The 23,202-nt window shown below is 33.4% G+C and overlaps 1 protein-coding gene across 1 annotated transcript in view; it reads left to right on the top strand.

Moving 5' to 3' along the window:
- LOC123658886 (5-hydroxytryptamine receptor 2C) overlaps positions 1-23,202 on the top strand; it is a 69,897-nt gene that overhangs the window by 8,139 nt on the left and 38,556 nt on the right. The window contains exon 3 of the mRNA XM_045594179.1: positions 5,147-5,268. Coding sequence (XP_045450135.1) covers positions 5,147-5,268 — 122 coding nt within the window. The remainder of the gene's footprint in view (positions 1-5,146; positions 5,269-23,202) is intronic.

The following is a 23,202-nucleotide window of genomic DNA, read 5'->3' as shown; positions in this document are numbered from 1 at the left end:
CTTGATATATTCCATGTGTAATAAAATGTGTAATATTCAATTAATTAATTTGGATTGAAAATCCTAATATACTTTACATATATTGGTTTTTCCTTTTATAGTATGAGTTTTATAGAATGATCATAGTCATAGTAGATATATAAAATGATATATATAGATCAACATAGCTTTACATACAATCGCAATTACAATTTCAAATATAATATTCGATAATAAATCATTTTTACATCAAAATTATTTCTAAAGTGTTATAATAATATTCGAAATTTATTCTGAAATGTATGCGATGATAAAGCATTTTTATTACATGTTATAACGGATTTTGCGGGCCCGTGAATTTTTGTACGAAGTTCGTTTAGAGAATATTAGGGAACAAAGCGTTGCTAATTTAATCCGTAGTTTCGAACGTTAAGATTGTTGAACAATTTTAATTGGAGATTAGTAAAATTACTTCAATCAGCGTCTTCATTGGTTTCATTTTAGTTGAAGAATTTGTGTGATATTTAAATTGTTTATTCACGCTGGATACAAGCGAGAGGCATTAAATGACTTTGCATTTGGTACATTACTACGTAGGAAGTAGTTTAGGTTCTATTTGAAACCTATCTTGAACCCTACACTACTGCTTATGGTTGACTATTTTTGTGTGTATTTTAGAAATGGTGGTTACCTCTCAGGGTTTTAAACTTACCGATCAATATGACGCCGTGTTGGCGCAACGGTCGCAGTAATTAAATACGAGGAATAGAATTGATGAATTGCACAACACTCTCTTTAAACTGCAGGGTCTAACGTAGGATGGTTTTTATGTTTCCCTCTTTTTTTCCCCCTGTACGAAACCAGTTTCCGTCTTTTTAACTAATGCTGGTTTAATTGCTTAATCTCCCAAGTCAAGAGTTGCCTTAAAGAAGTCCTTAAAGACGCGAACGCGCGAGTTAAATAAGCTTTTGACGAATAGTTGTGTTGAGCTTTGTACTGCATTTAAAACTACATTTTTCTCCGCAAAGTGCTCGCATTTTGCGAGCCTGTCTATGTGTAATGTCTTTATTTAGCTTACCCCGGGACTTATATGCCTTACCAGAATTTTTAAGAGCTTTGACTACGTTAGCTTTCTATGTTTCTGGTTACCGCAGTTTTTTCTTACCCTTTACTATTTCTCGTGCTAAATGTTTTTCGGTATTATTATTAACAGTATTATTATTGCTGCTTGAGCTGATGATTGAACTGCTGCTGGAGCTGCTGTTTGAGCTGCTTGATGGCCTCGAACTGGTAGAGGATGATGACAGAGAGCGAGGTCGACGTAATGGGAGCGTAGTAGGAGACTTACGCAAAGAGGAGAAAATTATTTTTCGTTTCGGTAAAAAAGATTTTTGTAGTTTGGATCTGCGTCCGAGTCGTCAAAATCGCTTCCTTCGCCGCTGTGGACGGGCGATACTGTAAGTATATTTTCGTTTAGAAACTCGTCGTCGTTCATCACTATTAGTTGACTGCTCATCGAGAAACTGCGGCGATGAAACTGACTAACTCCTCAGCAGTTATTTCACTTCTTCAGACTTCAGAATCTGGTTTTCTGCATTGACGAGATCCAACATAACTTGCTTTTCCCGGTTTTTCAATTTCCTATCATAAATTACCATCATAAACCTTATCATTTAAAAAATCAAGTAAACTCAAGCAAGTCAAAAATCCTAATTATCATTCCTTAATGAGTTACGAAAATTATAAGCGAATAAAAAGTCTACTTTAAATTTGAGATTATAAAATACTATTTGATGAACAAGTTATTATTTTATTGAGCGGGCGAAAAAAACAAATTAAAAGATTCATTCAAGTAAACTATTGTAAGTTGGAATTCTTATTTTCTGTCACGTCAACTAGATTAACTGGATATATATTTAAACAAAATGTGACACAATATTAACAAAACCCCTGCAAATCAAAATATACAGTTTTGTTTATCAATCAAATTTCAGCAAAACTCAATCAACTCGAAATAAAATATGAAACTTACCTTATTAACTTCACATAAACTCCAGCAACTCAAAAAATGCCACTATACAAATGTTTTTCTCTCAAGATAGAGAGGAGACAACTAAAAATGGTGGAGTATGATTCTCTCCATCCAGGGTAAGGTCATTCAGCTAAAGCAATGTTTCGCTCCATCTTTCGACAACGGTCGAATCTATCGTTACGGGAGTTATGAGGACGGTGAAAATATTTTTTTTTATACTGGCAGCATTTCGAACTTAAATTTCAATTTTAAATCTTTTATAAAAAAAAAAAAAAACAAAAAAAAAATTCAATTCTTACTGAATTCTTATTCTTGAGCTGAGAATATGCTTCAAAAGTAAAGCGTAAAATTAATTACTCCCAATTCCCTGATGTATGTTTATAACCGTTTAGGATAACTTTCGGCGTGTGTCTTATATTATAAACATTCATTGTAATTCGAAGTAAATATTATATTATTGTACTAACGTGGTTAAAACAAAAGAAATTCAATTGGTAGATAATTGATTCCTAGTATAATATTTGGAAGTGTTTAATCTCATTTAAAATGCTTAAATTTTTTAGTATACTTTATTCTTTAGAAATATACAGTCATCAAATCAGAGTTAATCATTGTCATGTAAGTAGATCATGTAGTTTCAATGTATGCCAAAATCACTATTATTGCCTGAGTTGTACGATTCAAAGTCCTACTGGCTTTAATATATTAGTTACACTTTGTAATGATGAATTAGTCAAGTAGTTAATTGTTTTTATACATACAGTCGTCTATGCCTGAGGTAGGCAACCTATTTCCAGTGGCTGAAACGAAGACTCATGGTAGAAATTGAATTCAGCATTCCGGAGCAGACAGTAGGGTCGGGTCACCTTAGCCTTCTGTAATCATTAATCAGTAATTTATCAAACTGATGTGGTTACTCTTGAGTCTAATGCTAAGTCAGACAAAAGTCAAATAATGTGCTATGTATTTTTAATATATCTTTGCAAAAGTTAGAGAAAATTTTACCTCAATCACCTTAGTCTTCGCTTATTGTTGGGAATACGGCTGACATTTGGTAAGTTTATAACCGCTGGAGTTATTTTTACGTTTATATTATTTTACCGTATTTTCTTGTTCTTGTTTAATTTAGTCAATTATTAATAAAAAAAGAAAAAAGTTTTTATTAGCCTTTTATCAACATGCTAATGATAATATTATCATTAAAAAAATATACATATAAAATTATAATAACACGGGCAAAATAATACATATTGCAATACACCTCTACTTAAGGAAAAAACCACAAAAAAAAATATTAAAAGAAAAAGGTTTTGTAAAAAGATGTAGATTAGTAATGCCATTACATTTTTGAAGTTTTGAAATTTTAAAAATTTGACAACTATTCTGATCTCGTGTAGGATTTGTATATAATGAAAAAGCAGACACTTGAAGTCTTAGTTGCATAATAATGTCATTTCCATGACAGTATAACAAATTTGAGCTAGTTTTTTTCAAATATCGGTATCTGAAATGCTTTATTCACTATCTAAACATCTTAGATTTGTAAAAATACGAACTAATTAGAAAGTTGTCGTTTTTCTTTGTAAGATCGTTTGTCAAAGTCAATTAAAAGGCTGTCATGTAAAGTTTGAGAAAATTAGTCGACGTTTTGACATGTTGACTATTTAATATAATAAGGTTTTGATTAATTAAAAAAAAATATTTTTTTTAAATGTTAATCTCATTGTGCAGTTGCCAGATTCTCAGTACCTTCGTAAATGTTTCTCTCCTTGATGACAATGTGCTACTCAGTTCCACTGCAAGTATGCCTGGAAGTGTGCAACAGGGTCGAAAAGGCGGCATATTGCTAACCGCGCGCCCATCCGTGTACCAATTTTTTTTTCTTTGTAGTAATACTAATGCAGTTGTCTAAATACTATATGCAGTTTTTTCGTGTCATATTCCTTTGAAGCATGTTGCTCACGCGCGCTTAGCTGTGTTTTTTTAAGGGCGTGCTTTATCACGGCTTAAGATGAATAGTTAATTAGTGTATGTACACTGGTGTTGCTTGTTATATATTTCACAAATAATGTATTTAGCGTCATACGTCCTTTTGGAACACATACATCATATGTTCTTTATAATAATAATTCGAAATACTTCACTTACATAATAATAATAATCTTTGTTGGACACAATCATAATTCAAACAACATATACCCGCGGGCGCTAATCGGAATTCAATTCAAATTTAAAATAAAACCTACGCTTCAGCCTGTAATATTCCACTACTGGGCATAGGCCTCTTTCCCCATGTAGGAGAAGGATCAGAGCTTAATCCACCACGCTGCTCCAATGCTGTTTGGCGTAAAAACTTACGTATATAATAATATAATATTACACATTTTATTAGAACAAATTTATGTTTTTAGTAAAATTAGCTGTTTACCAGTCTTGCAAGGTTATAAAAACAAAAACAAGACTATCATTATAGAATAGCAAACATAAGACAATTATTGCTGTCAAACTACAATTCAAAGGCGATCCAATAAGTGTTCACTCGTGACGCGTTGTAAGTTTAATTTATTTAATTCGTTACCATTAATATACAATGTCAAAATGCATTACCTAAGTTATTTTGAATGTAGAAATCTCTTATTGGAAGCATGTTGAAAAACAAAAAAAAGTAAAACAAATTTTACTATGAAATGTATTACTAGTGCATCCCCGATATTTTTTCGATATCACAGCGTCGCCGCAGAATCTTTTTACACGCCATTGTAAAATTCTTGCACCATCATAATTTACAACACCACGATAACACTGCGCCACGGTGATGTGGAAAAGTTCCAACGTGTTTTATGTATGGTCATACATAAAACTGGCATCTCATCAGATTCCTCTTTTTGTAAAATGAAGGCAGTATTTTCACTATACCTGCATTCAAAGTTAGTTTCTAGTTAAAATTTGTAAAAAATAATTGTTACCGTAGAAGCGATGACAGGACGTATAGTATTAAGGATACGAAAGATAAAAAGGCGTGTTATTTCATCTTTCACTAATCTTAAAAAAACATTTGAACCAACAATGTACGAGATTTCGTCACTTCCCATAGCTGATCTAGATTTAAAATTTGACATTATTTTGTTTATTCAGGTATCTCGGCATCCGGAACCCTTTGAAGAGTCGTCATCACTCTACAAAGCGGCTGGTTGTAATAAAGATCGCGCTGGTGTGGCTCTTGAGCATGTTCGTTTCAAGCTCTATCACAGTACTAGGTAAGTGATTTCTTTCTATATCTACATTGCAGTTAATGATACAAGCGAGGTGGGTCTAAAAGTGTGTGCAAGTTTGAATTTAGAATTCAATAAATATTATGCTGAAAGTCCACAAAGCATTTATTCAATAAGGCTTCACGAAGAAATCGATTCTCCTTGGCCTATTTATTACTGAAATCTGTACGTGAAATTATTGGTCAAATACCAAAAGTTTGAGTTATAACTTATAACCCCAGATATATACATTCAGAAAAATCTTCAAATTTCAATAAAAAATGCAACTAATCCTAGCCCATTTAAAAATAATAGTGGATGAGGTGATCATTAATGGTAACTAATAAGCATATGCAACAAAATTCGATCATGGGTGCCAGTCATTTTACTCTTGTAACTTTGGCTTGTAGGTGACAGCCAGCACTCGCAGCGCACTTTCAAAAAGTAATTTATTTCCGCTTAAGGTTGACATGGTTATGGGCACAAACTGTTCAGTTTTGTATTCAAGACAATAAGATTCACCATTTACAGGCATTTAATAGACACATAAAACGGAGTGTATTTTTCAGATATTCTTGCGATATCTATCTTATTATATAAATAAAAATGAATGTTGCTAAGCGCAAAACTCGAGAATGGCTCAACCAATTCAGCTAATTTTTTTTGTATGTTCCTTAAGGCCCACGGAAGGTTTTTATGACAAAAAAAAATCTATAAATAAAAATTTATTAACTTTTGACAGAAAAAAGTCTGTCCGGGTAGTTAGTTTTGTATAAAAACTATATGCATGATTATCGTAAATATTTGTACAATAACATTGCATCATTTATCTAAATGTATAGCTTTAATCTTTCATCACATACCTCACAATGTTTATCCTAAGAAACTGATTGATCGGATCTATATAGTAATTTTTTGTTTTATTTTTTTACCAAAAATTACCAAAAATTTTGTAAGTCTACTAGTTTTTATATAGTTTTTTTTAGGACTAGTTGTGACAAAATCGTCTTATGTAGTTGTCGTGTCGTCATTGTTAACGGACGTAATTTTGTAACAATATAACAAATCGCACCTTTAATAAAACAAAGATGTAACTCAAAATTTGTGGATTTGGAGATTTTACAAGAAAACCCGTCTTCGTCGCATAAAGAATAGGTAGACTTCGACTCCGGCGTTTTAACTATAAGATACAGAGAGATACGCGACTGTTGCTCTCTTTTCTATGAACTGGAACTGACAAGTCAGTTCTTATAAAGTGGCGTGATTCAGAGATGCACCGGCAGTGATCGGAGATTAAAGTGCTGCCGTTTTGAGTAATATCAAATAATTCGATATTAGATTAAAAGGGATTTAAAATAAAAAGATGATTTTTGTTATACTTCATTCTCTCAGAAAACACATTTGATAATGATGTGTAACATTTGGATTTACTTCGGTTTTGTTTTAAAAACTGACAAATTTTACAAAGTTAACGCCTAACACTTCAGTTTTATATTGAAATATATGCCTTAGTTGTTGGAGTAATTGGTTAAGTATCACTTTATTGTAATAAATAAGGCTATTTATAAAAGTCACTTTTGTTTACTTCTTTTTATTATTTAGAATGACGAAAGATAAGTAAAAACTTTCAACATTAATTCCCTTTTCGTGTAAAAGTTAAGAATAACTTGTAACTGTTGTGCTTATTTGTATAGGTTTTGAAAACTGAGTCGTCTTAGAGCTCACAATTTTTGTTAAGTTTCAGCGTATCGAGCGTAAAAGTTATAAGATAAACATAATAGTGTATCATTACAACCTATACAGTCCACTGCTGGACATAGGCCTCCATAAGCTTTCGCCAAAAATAGCGTGAACTTATGTGTTTTGCCCATAGTCACCACGCTGGGCAGGCGGGTTGGTGACCGCAGGGCTGGCTTTGTCGTTCCGAAGACGCTGCTGCCCGTCTTCGGCCTGTGTATTTCAAAGCCAGCAGTTGGATGGTTATCCCGCCACCGGTCGGCTTTTTAAGTAATATAATAATAGTGTAATAAGTTATAATTTTTTTTCATCTGATTACTGTAATAAATGTGAAAGTTTATGAGGATGACGTATGGATGGATGATTGTTACTCTTTTATGGCAATACGACTGAATAGATCATTGTCATTCAACAATGCTGCTATTTTGACATTAAATAATTATGATTATTATTCATCCTTAAAATATACTACAGTGTTATCAATTATTGTTATATTAGACTAAAGAAGTTATGCAGGTTGAAGAGGAAAATCAACAAAATACATATATCTCCAGAGGCCAAAAATGTAACTGCAGAGCTGACAAAAATGATGACACCGACTCAATATTTTACTGTCACTTATGAGTTGACGAGAAAAATGCCACCTAAATAATACTAGCCATTTACAGTCCTCTGGTTCGTCTTCAAGATCATCTTAATCTAGTTCCGATTCATCTAGCTCATCATCGTCAAGCTCTTCTAGCTCATCTTCATCCAGTTTTTCAAGCTCCAATAGTTCAATGCCTACCCAAAACCCTGCGCCACAAAACTTTACAACGGATTGTGAAGAAAAGACGTCTTACACCAATTAACCACAAAATACTGAGCAAAATATGAGCAAATTCAGCTGAGAGAGCGACGAAATTACAATAGTGTGGCCAGTTACAATATTTCTCCAGTATAATACACAGATCTAAGTGACGTCGACCTGAGTGACGACGATGCACTGTAGATTTTAATACGTTGTTTAATAAGCCTGTCAACAGAAGAAATTTTATGTTTGAAAATCAAAGTTCTTCTGACTCTGACTGCAATAATAAACCAAATATTTGTCAGTCAGTTCAGCCTATTGCAATGCACGGCTGGACATAGGCCTCCCCAAGTTCGCGCTAGACATCCCGGTTTTCCGCAATCCTCATCCAGCTTACACCGGCAATCTTAGGTAGATCGTCGGTCCAACGGGCCAGAGGACGTCACACACTGTGTTTGCCAAGACGCGATCTCTTCTCCAGGATGCGTCTGCTCCAACAGCCACCGGTCCTGCGCCACAGATGACCAGCCCACTGCCACTTCAACTTGCTAATTCTGTGGGCTATATCGGTTACTTTCGTTCTCTCGCGGTAGTCTCGTTTCTAATCCTATCTTTGAGGGAAACCCCAAGCATGGCCAGTTCCATTGCACGTTGAGGGACTTTATATTTGTGGACCAGTCCCTTCGTCAGTGTCCATGTCTCGGCTCGGTAATGTTAACACAGGCAGGACGTATTGCTCGAAGATTTTTGTCTTCAAGCATTGCGGAATCTTCGAAGTGAAGACTCGACGAAGCCTGCCAAATGCCGCCCAGCCCCACCGAATTCTATCGCCTCCTTCTCAAAGTTGTTGCGGCCTAGTTGGATAGTATGGCCTAAGTAAATATAATCCAAAACAACTTAGAGAAGGGTACCATCGACCGATACTCGGTATGACTTGGTTGTTAGACATAACTTTCGTTTTGTCCAAGTTCATACAGAGAACGACACGTCGGGAGGACTCGTTTAGACCGGCTAGCATTTGGCCTAACTCATCTAACGTGTCCGCAAAGATGACGATATCGTCGGCGAAATGAAGGTGAGATGTATTCACCGTTGACATTGATGCCTTGTTCAAGGTCTTAAAGATATCCTCCAGCGCAGTGGTAAACAGTTTCGGTGATATTACATCTTGCTGTCTTACCCCACGCCACAGGGAAATAGGTCTTGTTCTCTGGTCCTGGACATGAACGGTCATCGTCGTTGCGTCGTACATACATCTCAGTACCACGATATATCGCCAGTCGATATGACATCTCTGCAGAGAGTCCAGGACAGCCCAGGTCTCGACACAGTTGAAGGCTTTCTCGCAGTCCACAAATTCCATACACAGCGGCTGATTATATGTCTCTGTCTTTTGAATAATCTGTCGAATAGTATGGATGTGGTCTACGGTGTTGTAGTCATTTCGAAACCCAACCTGCTCTGGTGGTTGGAATTCGTCGAGTCTTATGGCGAGACGATTCAAATGTGCAGAAAATATTCATTCCGACGGTATTTAACTTAGGGTTTCACCAACCAAAAAAAGGTCAGTGTGATATATGTGTATCATATGATAATTCAAACAATGAGCAAAAACAAGATGATAGACAATATAAGAAAGAAGAGACTGCTGATTTTTATACTATTTACTAGCTGACCCCGCAAACGTTGTTTTGCCATATATGATAACTTAGGGGTATGAAAAATAGATGTTGTTCGATTCTCAGACCTACCCGATATGCACACAAAATTTCGTGTGCATCGGTCTAGCCGTTTCGGAGGAGTTTAACTACAAACACCGCGACACGAGAATTTTATATATTAGATTATTTGTGGTTAGTAATTATTTGTGATTTTAGGAGATATTTACTAGAGACTCATCATCATCATTACAGCCTATACAGTCCACTGCTGGACATAGGCCTCCACAAGTTTACACCAAAAATAGCGTGAACTCATGTGTTTTGCCCATAGTCACCACGCTGGGCAGGCGGGTTGGTGACCGCAGTACTGGCTTTGTCGCACCGAAGACGCTGCTGCCCGTCTTCGGCCTGTGTATTTCAAAGCCAGCAGTTGGGTGGTTATCCCGCTACCGGTCGGCTTTTTAAGTTCCAAGGTGGTAGTGGAACTGTGTTATCCCTTAGTCGCCTCTTACGACACCCACGGGAAGAGAGGGGGTGGCTATATTCTTTGGTACCGTAGCCACACAGTACCCGTAGCCACACAGTACCCGTAGCCACACAGTACCCGTAGCCACACAGTACTAGAGACTAATTGTACCTAATTCTTATAATAGTGTATAGTTTTTGTTTTGTTTAAAAAACAATATTTGTAGCCATAAAGAGATATATAAATATCGGATGATTAATAAAAATTTGTTTAATTTAAAAAAAAGGTGATAAATTTCAGTTTTCGTTTTATAAAAAAATGATGCATTAGTACATACAACATCATAATTACAATTAAATAATCATAAAACGAAACATTGTGATTTATTTTTAAAACCTTTTGTTATGTTTTAATACTAAAGAGATTTTCTTTGAAATACTACCTAAATTATTAAGTAATTTTTGGCATTAAGAGATTTAAGTCGGAACATTTTTTTCATCTCCATTTTACAGCTATTATAGATTTTAACACAGTTGTTTTTCTATTATTCTATTAATCTCTGTACTTTAAACTACTGATATCAATAATAAAAGTCATTAAAAGCATTACAAATAATTGGTAATTTTTAATCAAACACAATGCGGAAAAAGTGCTAAACTTCAAACGCCAATTCCCACAAATTGCGATTTTTGAGTTACATCTTTGTTTTATTAAGGGTGCGAAATGATCACACGCGTGGGCACTTACAAAGTGACAGTTATTACATTATTACTTCGACATAGTATTATTAGTAGATAGTGTAACTAATTAATTAATATTTCAAAATAAAAATTTTACTAGTGCCAAGATAGGACAGATAATTTCGCCAATGTCACGTAGAATGAAGAAGATTTATTACTAGTACCTATAAATTTAAGTGACGCAAGATTTGTCAATACGTACGTTACAAAAGACGGGATTGAAGTAAAATTTCTTTACGCACGTGTGAGATGCAATATACCTAATTAATTAAAAATGAAGAATAAGTGTAAAATAATTTAAATATATATATTAATAATTATAATAAATATTAAGACATATTATAGAAATATTTTTATATAGTTTTCGATTGTTCTTTTTGTAAAAAAGTGTTGTTAATATAAAGTGTCACATCCGGTAGTCAGAGGTGGGGCAGAGTGGGGTTGTTTAATATTCAGTTTAAAGGACGAAAATACGAATGCGGAGACACTTACCTACGAGACTTGAAGAGAGGACGTCACTCTGCCCCCTGTCGGTTCTACCTGACTCTGAGTACCCACTTTTTACTTCAGATAAGTATTTTGTTATTATATTGTTAAAAATTTATATTTAATTGAAAATTGAAAATAAATAAAAGATTTCATTATTTTGTCGTAATATGTGAAATAAGTTAATGAATAATAATTATTGTAAATTTAAATAACATGATTAATGTAATAAATATATCTTGTTTGTAATTAATTGTGCTTTAATTATTTTTATATATATATCTATACACCACTTCTAACATCAGAAGTGGGATCGCCCACTTGCTTTACTTAATTTTCTAACCTACCCACTTTTTATTTTAGTGTGAACCATGGACGCGGAGGTTATGAAAAATTTATTAGAGACTATCAAGATGGCAATTGCGTCGAATCATCGTCAGGATGATGTGATGCTGCCTGTATTTCATCCTGAAAAGATGCATAATGGAGCTGAGAGTTGGTGTAAGAACATTGAAGATCTTGGTGCAGAATTCAACTGGAGCAGTTTACAAATGGTGGCCAAGGCTGGTAAGGCCCTTAGGGGATCTGCTTTTACTTGGTTTGAAACATGGGAACCTGAATCTCGTGATTGGGAGACATTTAGACAAAATTTAATAGATTTATTTCCGATTAAGAAAAACTTGACAGAAAATTTAACAAAAGCCGTTATGTATAATTCAGAATCTGCAGAAACTTACGCCGAATATACCAGGGAAAAAATTTTGCTTCTCAAGAAAACTAGAGTACCTTTTACTGAGGAACAGCTCATTGAGCTTGTGTGTGGGGGGGTTCGCGATGTCAATATTCGTATGGCCTCTTTTAATAATTCAGTGTCTTCAACTAATGAGTTAATTACCCTCTTTTCTAGTTATGTTAAAAACCCACGAAAACGCTTTTTTGATAAAAATGAAACTATTGATGATCAAAATTCTTCCCGTTCTGCAAGTGTTGCCAAAAGATCTCGTTTTACCCACACTTCAGATTATTTTACTCAGAAAAATTGTTATTTTTGTGGACAAAGGGGTCACATTCAATCTCAATGCCCAAAGAAACTATCACCTGCTAGAAATTCCTCTGGTAATGAGGCTACACCCAGACCAAAAGAACTTTCACTTGTCAATAATAAAAACAGGTGTACATTCTGTAAGAAAGAAGGTCACAGCATTGAAAAATGTTGGTTGAAACAGAGAAATGATCGTGAAAAACAAATTACTAAGCCTATTAATTGTATGACTCAATCTGACCTTCATTTAACCAAAGTTCTGATTAGTAATATCCCTGTTAATGCTTTGATTGATACTGGTGCTAACTGTTCAATAATTAAGGAATCCATTGCATTTCGGTTAGGCTGTCACGTTTCACCTTGCTCTGTAAGATTGGATGGTATCGGTTCGGGTCACTTGAATACTTTCGGAAAAATTACGGTACCGGTTCGCTTTGATGATGTTTGCATTGAATTAGACTTACATGTAATAGACGATGATAAATTTGCTTATGATTGTATTATAGGTCAAGACGTTGTCAAATACGCTGACATTACCATTATTACTGATATATCTGGCACTAAATTAATACGTAAAAATTTAAATTGCTTCACTGAATGTAAAATAGACAAAAATCAGAAAGATATATTATTAGAACAAATTAAAAGTTTAGATAATGACTTACAAGCAAAAATTATGGATGTTTTTGATAGATACAATAACGTGTTACCTACTGAAAGCTTTATTGGCAATGTCAATACTGGTAAATTAGAAATAAAACTTAAATCAGATAAAAATATAAATTATCGCCCATATCGTTTAGCTGTAGTAGAACGTGAAAAGGTGAAAAATATAGTTAATGACCTTTTGCGAACCGGCATCATTCGAGAAAGCGATTCTTCCTACGCTAGTCCTGTATTATTAGTAAAGAAGCGTGACGGTGGTGACCGAATGTGCGTGGATTACAGAGCTTTAAATTCTATTACTGAAAAAGAGAGGTACCCGTTGCCTTTAATTCAAGATGAGATTGACCGGCTGGGCAAGGCAAAATTTTTTATATCCATAGATATGAAAAACGGTTTCCATCAGATCCCAGTTTCCCCTGATAGCATTAAGTATACAGCTTTTGTAACCCCTGATGGCCACTATGAATATATTAAAATGCCTTTCGGTATATGTAACGGACCTTCTGTATTCCAACGCGCAATATCAAAAGCAGTAAAAGATCTGAAGTTTATTAGAGTTTACATTGATGATTTGCTTATACCCTGTGAAACTATTGAACAGGGAATTCAATACCTAGATTTATGTTTAGCAGCACTTGTAAAAGCCGGTTTCACTATCAATTTACAGAAATGTCGATTTTTCGTAACATCCATAGAATATTTAGGCTGGAATATTTCGGCTGACGGTGTGCGACCCAGTGAAACAAAAGTTAAAGCTTTGATCAATTCTCCTATTCCTAAAAACGTGAAGCAGGTCAGACAATTTATGGGTCTTGCTAGTTATTTCAGAAAATTTATACCAGAATTTGCTTCCAAAACTGCCTGTATAACTAAACTCACTAAAAACGGACAAAGTTGGGAATGGGGGAGTGACCAAAATGCGGCACGTAACTATATCATAGACAAGTTAATATCAGAACCCATATTATCCATTTTTGATCCCTTACTACCCACAGAGTTGCACACCGATGCCAGTTCAATTGGTTATGGTGGAATGCTCATTCAGAAACATGGTACAAATAATAAGGTTGTCGCATATTTCAGTCGCCGTACTACTGAGCCGGAGTCCAAATATACATCTTATGAATTAGAGACACTCGCGGTATATAACTCATTAAAAAATTTTCGTGTTTATCTCTTGGGTCTACGCTTTAAATTAATTACCGATTGTAATGCAATTAAATCGACAATGTATAAAAAGGACTTATCACCTAGAGTCGCAAGGTGGTGGACATTTATGCAAGATTTTGATTTTGAGGTTATCTACAAAAAGGGCATTTATGTTGGACATGTCGATTACTTGAGTAGAAATCCAATTGAATTCAATGTTTCAAAACCAAGTCACTTAGAGACTTCACATAATATAATAAATATAATAACCGACCAGTCATCTTGGTTAGAAATTGCACAACAAAAAGACTCTGAAACATTATCATTAATACAGAGAGTACAGAGTGGTGACATTGGTAACGATCAATATGTATTTAAAAATAATTTATTATATTACAAGTGTCCTTTAGATAAGAAACTTAAAGCGTATGTCCCAAAAGGCAGCCGGCTCAGTATCCTGCGTTTGTACCATGATGAAAATTGTCATGTTGGGCTAGAAAAAACGTTACAAAAGGTAAGGGAATCTTTTTGGTTTCCCGGTATTAACAGATTTATCAAAAAATATATATCGCATTGTTTAGTCTGCATCAAAGGAAAGTTTCACAGTGGTCCATATCAAGGTCTCTTACATCCAATAGATAAGGTTCCAATTCCTTTTCATACAATCCATTTAGACTGTACAGGTCCTTTCACCCAATCCAATGAAGGTTATAAGCACATTTTAGTTATAATTGATGCTTTTACAAAATATTGTATCCTTAAACCTCTTAAAACAATGTCTGGCGAAGAGGTACTTATGGTATTACGCGATGCTTTAACAATGTTTGGGATTCCATCTAAAGTTATCACAGATCGGGCCACTAATTTCTCGAATACGAATTTAACAGAGCTATTTCGCGAATGGAATATAGACCACCATATGATATCAACGGGTACCCCACGTGGTAATGGCCAAGTCGAGCGGTACATTGCTACAATTATAAATATGTTGACAACTATTTGCAACACTGAGGCAGAATGGCCGAACTCCTTGTATAAGGTTCAACAGACACTTAATAGCACGGTACAAAAGACTACAGGTTTCTCGCCTTTAAGGCTATTGATAGGTCGTGATGTTAATATCCCCAGCATACAGGCTCGACTAACTGATATAGAAGAACCGGGTACTTCTAGTATGGAGCAGATAGCCGACATTAGGGCTGATAGAATTTTGGCATATAATAAAATGAAGTCTGCAGCACACAAATACAAGTTACGTTTCGATAATACAAGACGGAACAACATGAATTATACATTAGGTGACATTGTTTATGTTTGTCAAGATCATCGCCGCCATAGTAAGCTCAGCCCCAAATTTAAAGGGCCCTATGAAATTATAAAAATACTTGATAAAGACAGATATACATTACGTGGACAGGGAAGATTGCACAACACTACAGTTGCTAAGGAAAAATTGCGAAAATGGGATGGTGAATGGACAGATGAGAATAGAATTGTGGAACAAGGTATATATATATATACAAGTTTATTTTATTTTATATACACTTAACCATATACTAACCATATTATATAATAACCATATAATGTATGTATAGCTAGGCAATGATGAAATTGTTATAACTATGACCGTGTGAGATGTGGTGATAATGTAAGATGTTGTGCGATATCATGGGTGCTGCAAAGGTGGCCTGGTGTGAAGTCTAGACACCACGAGGCAGCACGTGGTGGGACGGATCACGACAGCCCAACCTGAGAGGTAATGATGGGTGCTGCAAAGGTGGCCTGGTGTGAAGTCTAGACACCACGAGGCAGCACGTGGTGGGACGGATCACGACAGTCCAACCTAAGATTTATTGAAATGTGTTAAAGTTGCTGGAGTAATTGACCTGGTGATAAGTTTAGACTCCAAGACCAGCACATGGAGGAATTGATCACGACAGGCTCAATTGAGTTTTCTTTTATTTTCAGCTATAGGTGAAGATTCATCAGACGACGAATAGATTACTTCGAGAGCGAAGTAATTTTCAGAATGGCCGTGTGAGATGCAATATACCTAATTAATTAAAAATGAAGAATAAGTGTAAAATAATTTAAATATATATATTAATAATTATAATAAATATTAAGACATATTATAGAAATATTTTTATATAGTTTTCGATTGTTCTTTTTGTAAAAAAGTGTTGTTAATATAAAGTGTCACATCCGGTAGTCAGAGGTGGGGCAGAGTGGGGTTGTTTAATATTCAGTTTAAAGGACGAAAATACGAATGCGGAGACACTTACCTACGAGACTTGAAGAGAGGACGTCACTCTGCCCCCTGTCGGTTCTACCTGACTCTGAGTACCCACTTTTTACTTCAGATAAGTATTTTGTTATTATATTGTTAAAAATTTATATTTAATTGAAAATTGAAAATAAATAAAAGATTTCATTATTTTGTCGTAATATGTGAAATAAGTTAATGAATAATAATTATTGTAAATTTAAATAACATGATTAATGTAATAAATATATCTTGTTTGTAATTAATTGTGCTTTAATTATTTTTATATATATATCTATACACCACTTCTAACACACGCTTGACTCGGGGAATGGTGAATGCGTGACGAGAGCTTTACGAAAAATGTGATCGACCGATTTGAACGGAAGTTGAGAGGGAGATATAAATTAGTGAAGATAGAAAGAGAGAGAGTTACATTTCGCAAGTTTTACTTCAGCCGTGTAGTCTAAAGCACACTCGTTTTTTTTTAGTTTTTTATTTATGCGAACTACATTCACACTGTGAACTCTTTCTATTCATTTGGTTTAATGGCTTTTAATTTTGTCAAAATAACACAATTCGTGTTGGCAATTTCTATGAACCTAGTTATAAATGTAATTAATTACAGTACAGCGAGAAATTTCAAAATATGGAGCAGCCCGACTGGGGTAGTAGTACCTCGACCTCACAGAATATCACAGCTAAATAGCATTGTTTTCAAGCAGTGTTGTGTGCCTGATGATGAGTAAGGTGACCTGAGCTCCTGGAGGGGATTGGCAACGCGCTTGCGATGATTCAGGTGTTACAGCCGTCTATAAGATACGGTAATCGCTTACCATCAGGTGAGCCGTACGCTTGTTTGCCGACCTAGTGATATAAAAAAAACCGCGTAGAGTTACTCGTATGTACGTAGCAGTCATAAAATTTGATTTAAAGTTAGGCGAGTTGGTATGTGACGCGCGAAATATATTGAACTATTTTTGTATCTCAAATATTTATCAAGACTTCCGCTATTGTATGTTTATGTATTGAAAAAAGAGATTAATTTCAAAGAAATTCATTGAATTGAATTATCGAATCTTTCATCCGAAGATCTGTTTTTCCAGTTGTGATTTAGGAGATGAAAGAAATTATAAATAACCGGAACGAATTGTTCATGACAATCGGTAACAAATCAACTCAATTTCTACATCAAAGAATTAATTCCTTTACTATTTAAATGAGGGTATCGCTTTGATCAATTCCTAATTCAATTGTTTCTTAATGTAATCGTCCTATTATTGGTGCGTCTATTGTATTAAAATTATTTAATACAATCTTTTTCCGTGACTTTTTATATGGAAATATCGATGGTATTCCGTATGCGTGAATAGTCGCTCTGTTGTAGTGGTGCGTCGACGTATGGGCGTCTAAAAACCAGTGAATTGCGAGTTCGATTCTCACTCATAATGGAAACAGATGGATAGTAGATTTTTTAATAACTTTATTGTATATGTACTATATATAGTACGCACTATGTACTATAGTACTATAGCACATATACAATACCAAGAGATATCCAAATTTTAGCCAATCGCAATTATTAATTATAACTTATACGAAAAATTGTATCCCTTCTGGGCGAAATATTGTGAATATATTTCAAACATCTATCAATAACAATTTTTTAAATCCATTTTGAGTCTGAGCAATGTGAGTTTTAAAACACATTTAGTAATGTCGCTTGGTTATATCGATAATTTATCGATAAATCATTATATTAACTATATTGTGAATATAAGTGGAGTTTTATTTGTTTTTTTTTAGCAGAAAGTTTTTAGTTTCGACATTTATATTTATTTACATTTAAGGTATTAATACTAATTAAGTCTGAGTAAAACTGTAAAGAATAATAAAAATATACAAGTATTGAATTCTTATTTCGTTCACAACCTTGAATATTGAACATGCGTGTAAATCAAACAATAATAAATCTAGGGCTGTATAATCTTCAACAGATATATCCACCGCTTAAATCCACTAATGGTCTTGTAAAAGCTCTTTTGTTGTAGTCATCACCTAACGGTAGTAGGTAGATTACCTAATTACTAAAATAAGCATGCGGCTCACTTGATGGTAAGTGATTACCGTAGCCTACGAACGCCTGCAATACCAGAAGCAACACAAGCGCGTTGCCAACCTTCCCTCCGACACGACCACCATAGGAACAAGATTCTGCTTGAAAGCAGTATTATTTAGCTGTGATCTTCTGTAAGGCCGAGGTACTTCCCCAGTCAAACTGCTCATGATTTTGAGCAGGATATTTTCTACTGTGCCTTACCTCAGTTAAATTATTGTATATTTATATAAAAATATATTCATATAATATTATTATTTATAAATATTCCTCATATTGGGAATAGTATTTAAATAATTCTTGCGTGGTAAATTATTCTCTGTAAGTCATCGCTTGTAAACCTATTATATATCAATCTTTGAATAATATGCGTTTCTTTGTGTATAAAAATAATGTTTATCGTATTGGAAAATCAAACAAAGCAAACCCCTTCAACCGTGTAGATTTTATATTGTTACAGTTTACTAATCTGGAATCGAATTCGGACCCTCTTTTATGAGCGATTTCACTCGTAAATCTTTATTCATTATTTCCTTTTGATTTAGTGCTAAGAGCACTCGACGTTAACGTTTCCGAGTACTGGTTGTCTCGATAAGGAAGGAAAATTGCGAAACGTAATTTCTTTTACTCACTTGGCGTTAAAGAAGTATAATAGCGCGGAGTAATTTGATTATTTTAAGAGTTCTTTGTGAAAATCTTCTATAATTACAAGGATTATTAAGTATTTAAGTTAGATATATTATTAAGTATTATTTTTGATACTACAACAAAGTCTTTTCAATTTTTAGTAATGATTTATACCTTTTCTATGTAGATATTATATTGTGATTTTTGTATCGTAAAACTCATATAATTATTACTTAAAGTCTGATGTTGTAAGAGTAAATAAAAACACTTAGAAGATATGGGATTATTATTTTATTTTTTGTATTATAGTACAGTAAAAAATCCACATTCTTTTCAGTGATCTCAGACGCAAAAGAAAAAATACTAGACATTACTGTCGCCTTAATGTCTTCGAGTCATGTCTATCGAGTTCCTGAACTATGGACTTGCTATCGATATTGCATTGATAGACGTGTATCACATCACTAGCCTCATATTAAATAGATGGATTCGGTGCGTAATCCATCACGCTACTCGATTGAGAATCGGCACATGTACGTGTCTCAGGATTTATTTTGAAATGTGTAGCTTTTTATTTTTATACAAGTTCTTTGTGTTGTTTTGTTCAGTGAATGATACATATTACAAACATTTGTGAATAAGAATATTTTTGTAGTCAGTAAATTCTTCTTAACTGATTAATTCTTTTTTTTCTTTACTGATTAACTCTTACATTACAGTGTGTTATAAAAAATACACCAGTTAATTTTCAAATGGCAACACAATTTTTACGTTACGCTTTAGAAATACAATTTAAGAACGATATATGATGATGTCGATCTTATAGACTTATACATAAAACTTTGTGTTTAAAAGTTAACCCTTTAACACGTGATTGAAATACCTAGTCTATATTCTCAGATTAACAAAATATTCAAAATAAAAAATGTTTTTATTCAAATAGGCTTGAAAGCAACTTTGAATCGTTATTTTACTAATTAAAATTTTGATTATTTTTTATAATTTAAATTTCTTAATTATATTTCTATTATTTATATTCTATACATAAAACTTTGTGTTTAAAAGTTAACCCTTTAACACGTGATTGATATACCTAGTCTATATTCTCAGATTAACAAAATATTCAAAATTAAAAATGTTCTTATTCAAATAGGCTTCAAAGCAACTCTGCATCGTCATTTTACTAATTAAAATTTTAATTATTTTTTATAATTTAAATTTCTTAATTATATTTCTCAAAAAAACTGAATTTGTAACTTATATAAAATCTTTTAAAGCGATTTTAAGCTACAACTTTTTAAATTCAAGTTACTGGAGCGTGTAATGTACTATAAATTTGTCCTAAGCAATTTTACAATGTAATTACTTCGTGGCCTCATTAAACTCTCACCCGTCGTTCTCTCAAGACTTGAAGTGAACTTTGTGTCATAACACATATCGCAGTGTAGTATTTATTTCAAGAGAAAAATACATTTTATGTTAACTTTTTAAACTTCTTAATATTAATTAAATTTTATGACGAATCTAATATATATTTTTTTTCATATAATAAAATAGCAGAAATAAATACATAATTATATTTAAAGTATACACACACTCGTCTGTTCCTAAGATAAATGTAAGTAAATTATTTTTTTTATAAAATCATGTGATTTTATTACAAAACAGTCAGTGATGGATAATGAATATTACACCCAACCTTAAGGTGAAATTTTTTTGATCATCCATTCCTGGAGCTGAAAGCATGGTCGCTGCCACCTGCGTCAGTGGGCCAATCTTTATAATAAAGTGTAAATGTTTTATGTTATTATTTGTTTATTTAGAAAAGTTATTTTTCAATAAACTGTCTGTTTAATCGAGAAAGGTATGACTTATTGGGTTGGAGCGGTTACCATAAATAGTAAAGGGTCTAAAACTGTCAGTTGTTATAAATTGAAATGAAACACAAGATAAAATGTTGTTCTAATTCTTAGGCTTGGTTGTAAACCATAATTAATAACAAATGAGAATGAAAATATTTTATGCTATTAACTTCAATACGCAATATAATAAAATTTGTTTATTTTGAAACGAAGTTCCTTATGGGACGTTGCCGAGGGGGTACCATAGCCGGTAAAAAACGTCCAAACAAAAAAAAAAAGCGTAAGATTTTATATATAGTCTATGTGTGATAGCTATACAGTGTCTAATGTATAGTCTACGTGATTATTTTTATTATTATTGCAGTTTGCTATTATTATTACATCATTCGACAATTATTATATATTTTTATAAATCATTGTAAATAAAATAAAGGTATTAGATAATTTTTAAAGTAGTTTTTGTTTTGTTTTTTATCGATAAAAAATGTATACACTAATAATTATTTTCTTTATACTTCGAATAGAACTTGAAATTAATATTTTATAATAAGGATCTTTGTTTATTTTTGGTATCCCACGACACCACACAGTCTTTTTTAAGTTGAAGATGATATATTATACTGATTATGCTTTGTGAATCAGTTTTACTGATACAAAAATTTGATATCGTACAAAATTTCTGGTGTATAAATTCGAGGCTTTTATGTTCATTTATATTTCATGTGAATATGTTATGGATTAACAAGTCGTTATTTTACCAAATGAGATCGAAAGCCTGCTCCAGGGATGAACACCTGAGCTCGGTTACTCATTACATATAGGAATAATGTCAAAATAATGTGGCGTTATTTATCTTAATAATAAAAAAAATATATGTCATTAATCACAATATTGGTGTCGTAAGAGGTGATAAAGGAATAACGCAGTTCCACTACCACTTTAGAACTTATGAAGTAGACCGATGGCGGGATAACCATCCATTTGCTGGCTTTGAAATACACAGGCCAAAGAGAAGTATCGTCTTTGGCGCGACAAAGCCAGCCCTGCGGTCACCAACTTGCCTGCGCAGCATGGCATTATGGGCAACATACGTGAGTTTACGCTAGTTTTTGCGCGAACTTGTGAAGGCCTATGTCCAGCAGTTGACTGCGATAGGCTGAAGTGAAGTCAATCATAATATCACTAGGATAGCCTTTAAATATTATAATGGAAAATTTTATGAGGACGGATGGATGTTTCTTATTCTTTTACGTACGCACTTCTGAGCCGATTGTACTCTCTTCTCTAACTCTTTTGTCATTTTGAAAGAAGATAGACCTTGATTTTCATAAAAAGCTTCTTTAGAGAAAAAGTTTTAAAGGTCGCGTCGATAGGTAGCTCAAAAATTGCGAAATTTCTTTTAAGAGATAATATTTTAAAATTTGTACTTAATATCAAAGATAAAAACTTTTGATTTTCGAATTTCCAAGTGAAGAACTTAAAATAACATAAAGAAAGAAAAAAAAGAAATCTAAAAACTAAAACTCTACTACGACAAAAAAAATAATAGTAAGTCACTTTATGCCCTTTAGAGGGACAAGTAAGACGCTTCTAATGATACCTGTTTTGTCTCAATATGACAAGTATTTTGGGAGATATGAGGGAAAAGATGGACATACATACATAGACTGCTAAAATTATACCCTCCTTTGGGCTTCGCGTAGACGGGTAATTAAAAGAAAGACTAATTCTATCAACTAATTACTATGAAAGATAATCATACTTATTTATAGAAATAAAATCAAATATAAGGAACAAAAAATCAAGTAACGATCAAAATGAAGCGATAATTTCAAAGGAAAAGATTTGTTAAAAGTTATTCAACTCTGAAATTCTTAATGGATTGGTTTTGAATCTCAACTTCCATGGCCCTTGAATAAATAATCGATCTTGATTGATCGACTGATGACTTAATATTTTAACAAATTAATTTGAGTCGATGTAGTCTAAGTGGATATTTAACGAAAAAGTTTTATCTTTAAAACGAATGCTACTCTAAGTCTGTTTATTTTTTTAAATGTGTATTTGATATTTATTACCATGTTTATTTAAGGAGGTTAAGTATATGAATTGAGGACATTTCGTGGAATAATTGTGTTTGCTCGCAAACGAAAAAAAAACCGACTTCAATTACATCGACGAGTAATACAACGTAGATCGACGAAAAAATAGTCAAGTAAAAACGCATTATCAAAGATTACTCAAAAAGTAGTTATCAGATCTCAATGAAATTTAAATGTGACCACATGATAAACATCGGCTTTCGATTAAATTAAAAATCATTAAAATCAGT

The sequence above is a fragment of the Melitaea cinxia genome, chromosome 2 (assembly GCF_905220565.1).
Source record: "Melitaea cinxia chromosome 2, ilMelCinx1.1, whole genome shotgun sequence".
Lineage (NCBI taxonomy): Eukaryota > Metazoa > Arthropoda > Insecta > Lepidoptera > Nymphalidae > Melitaea > Melitaea cinxia.
This window is presented reverse-complemented; position numbering and strand designations above follow the sequence as displayed.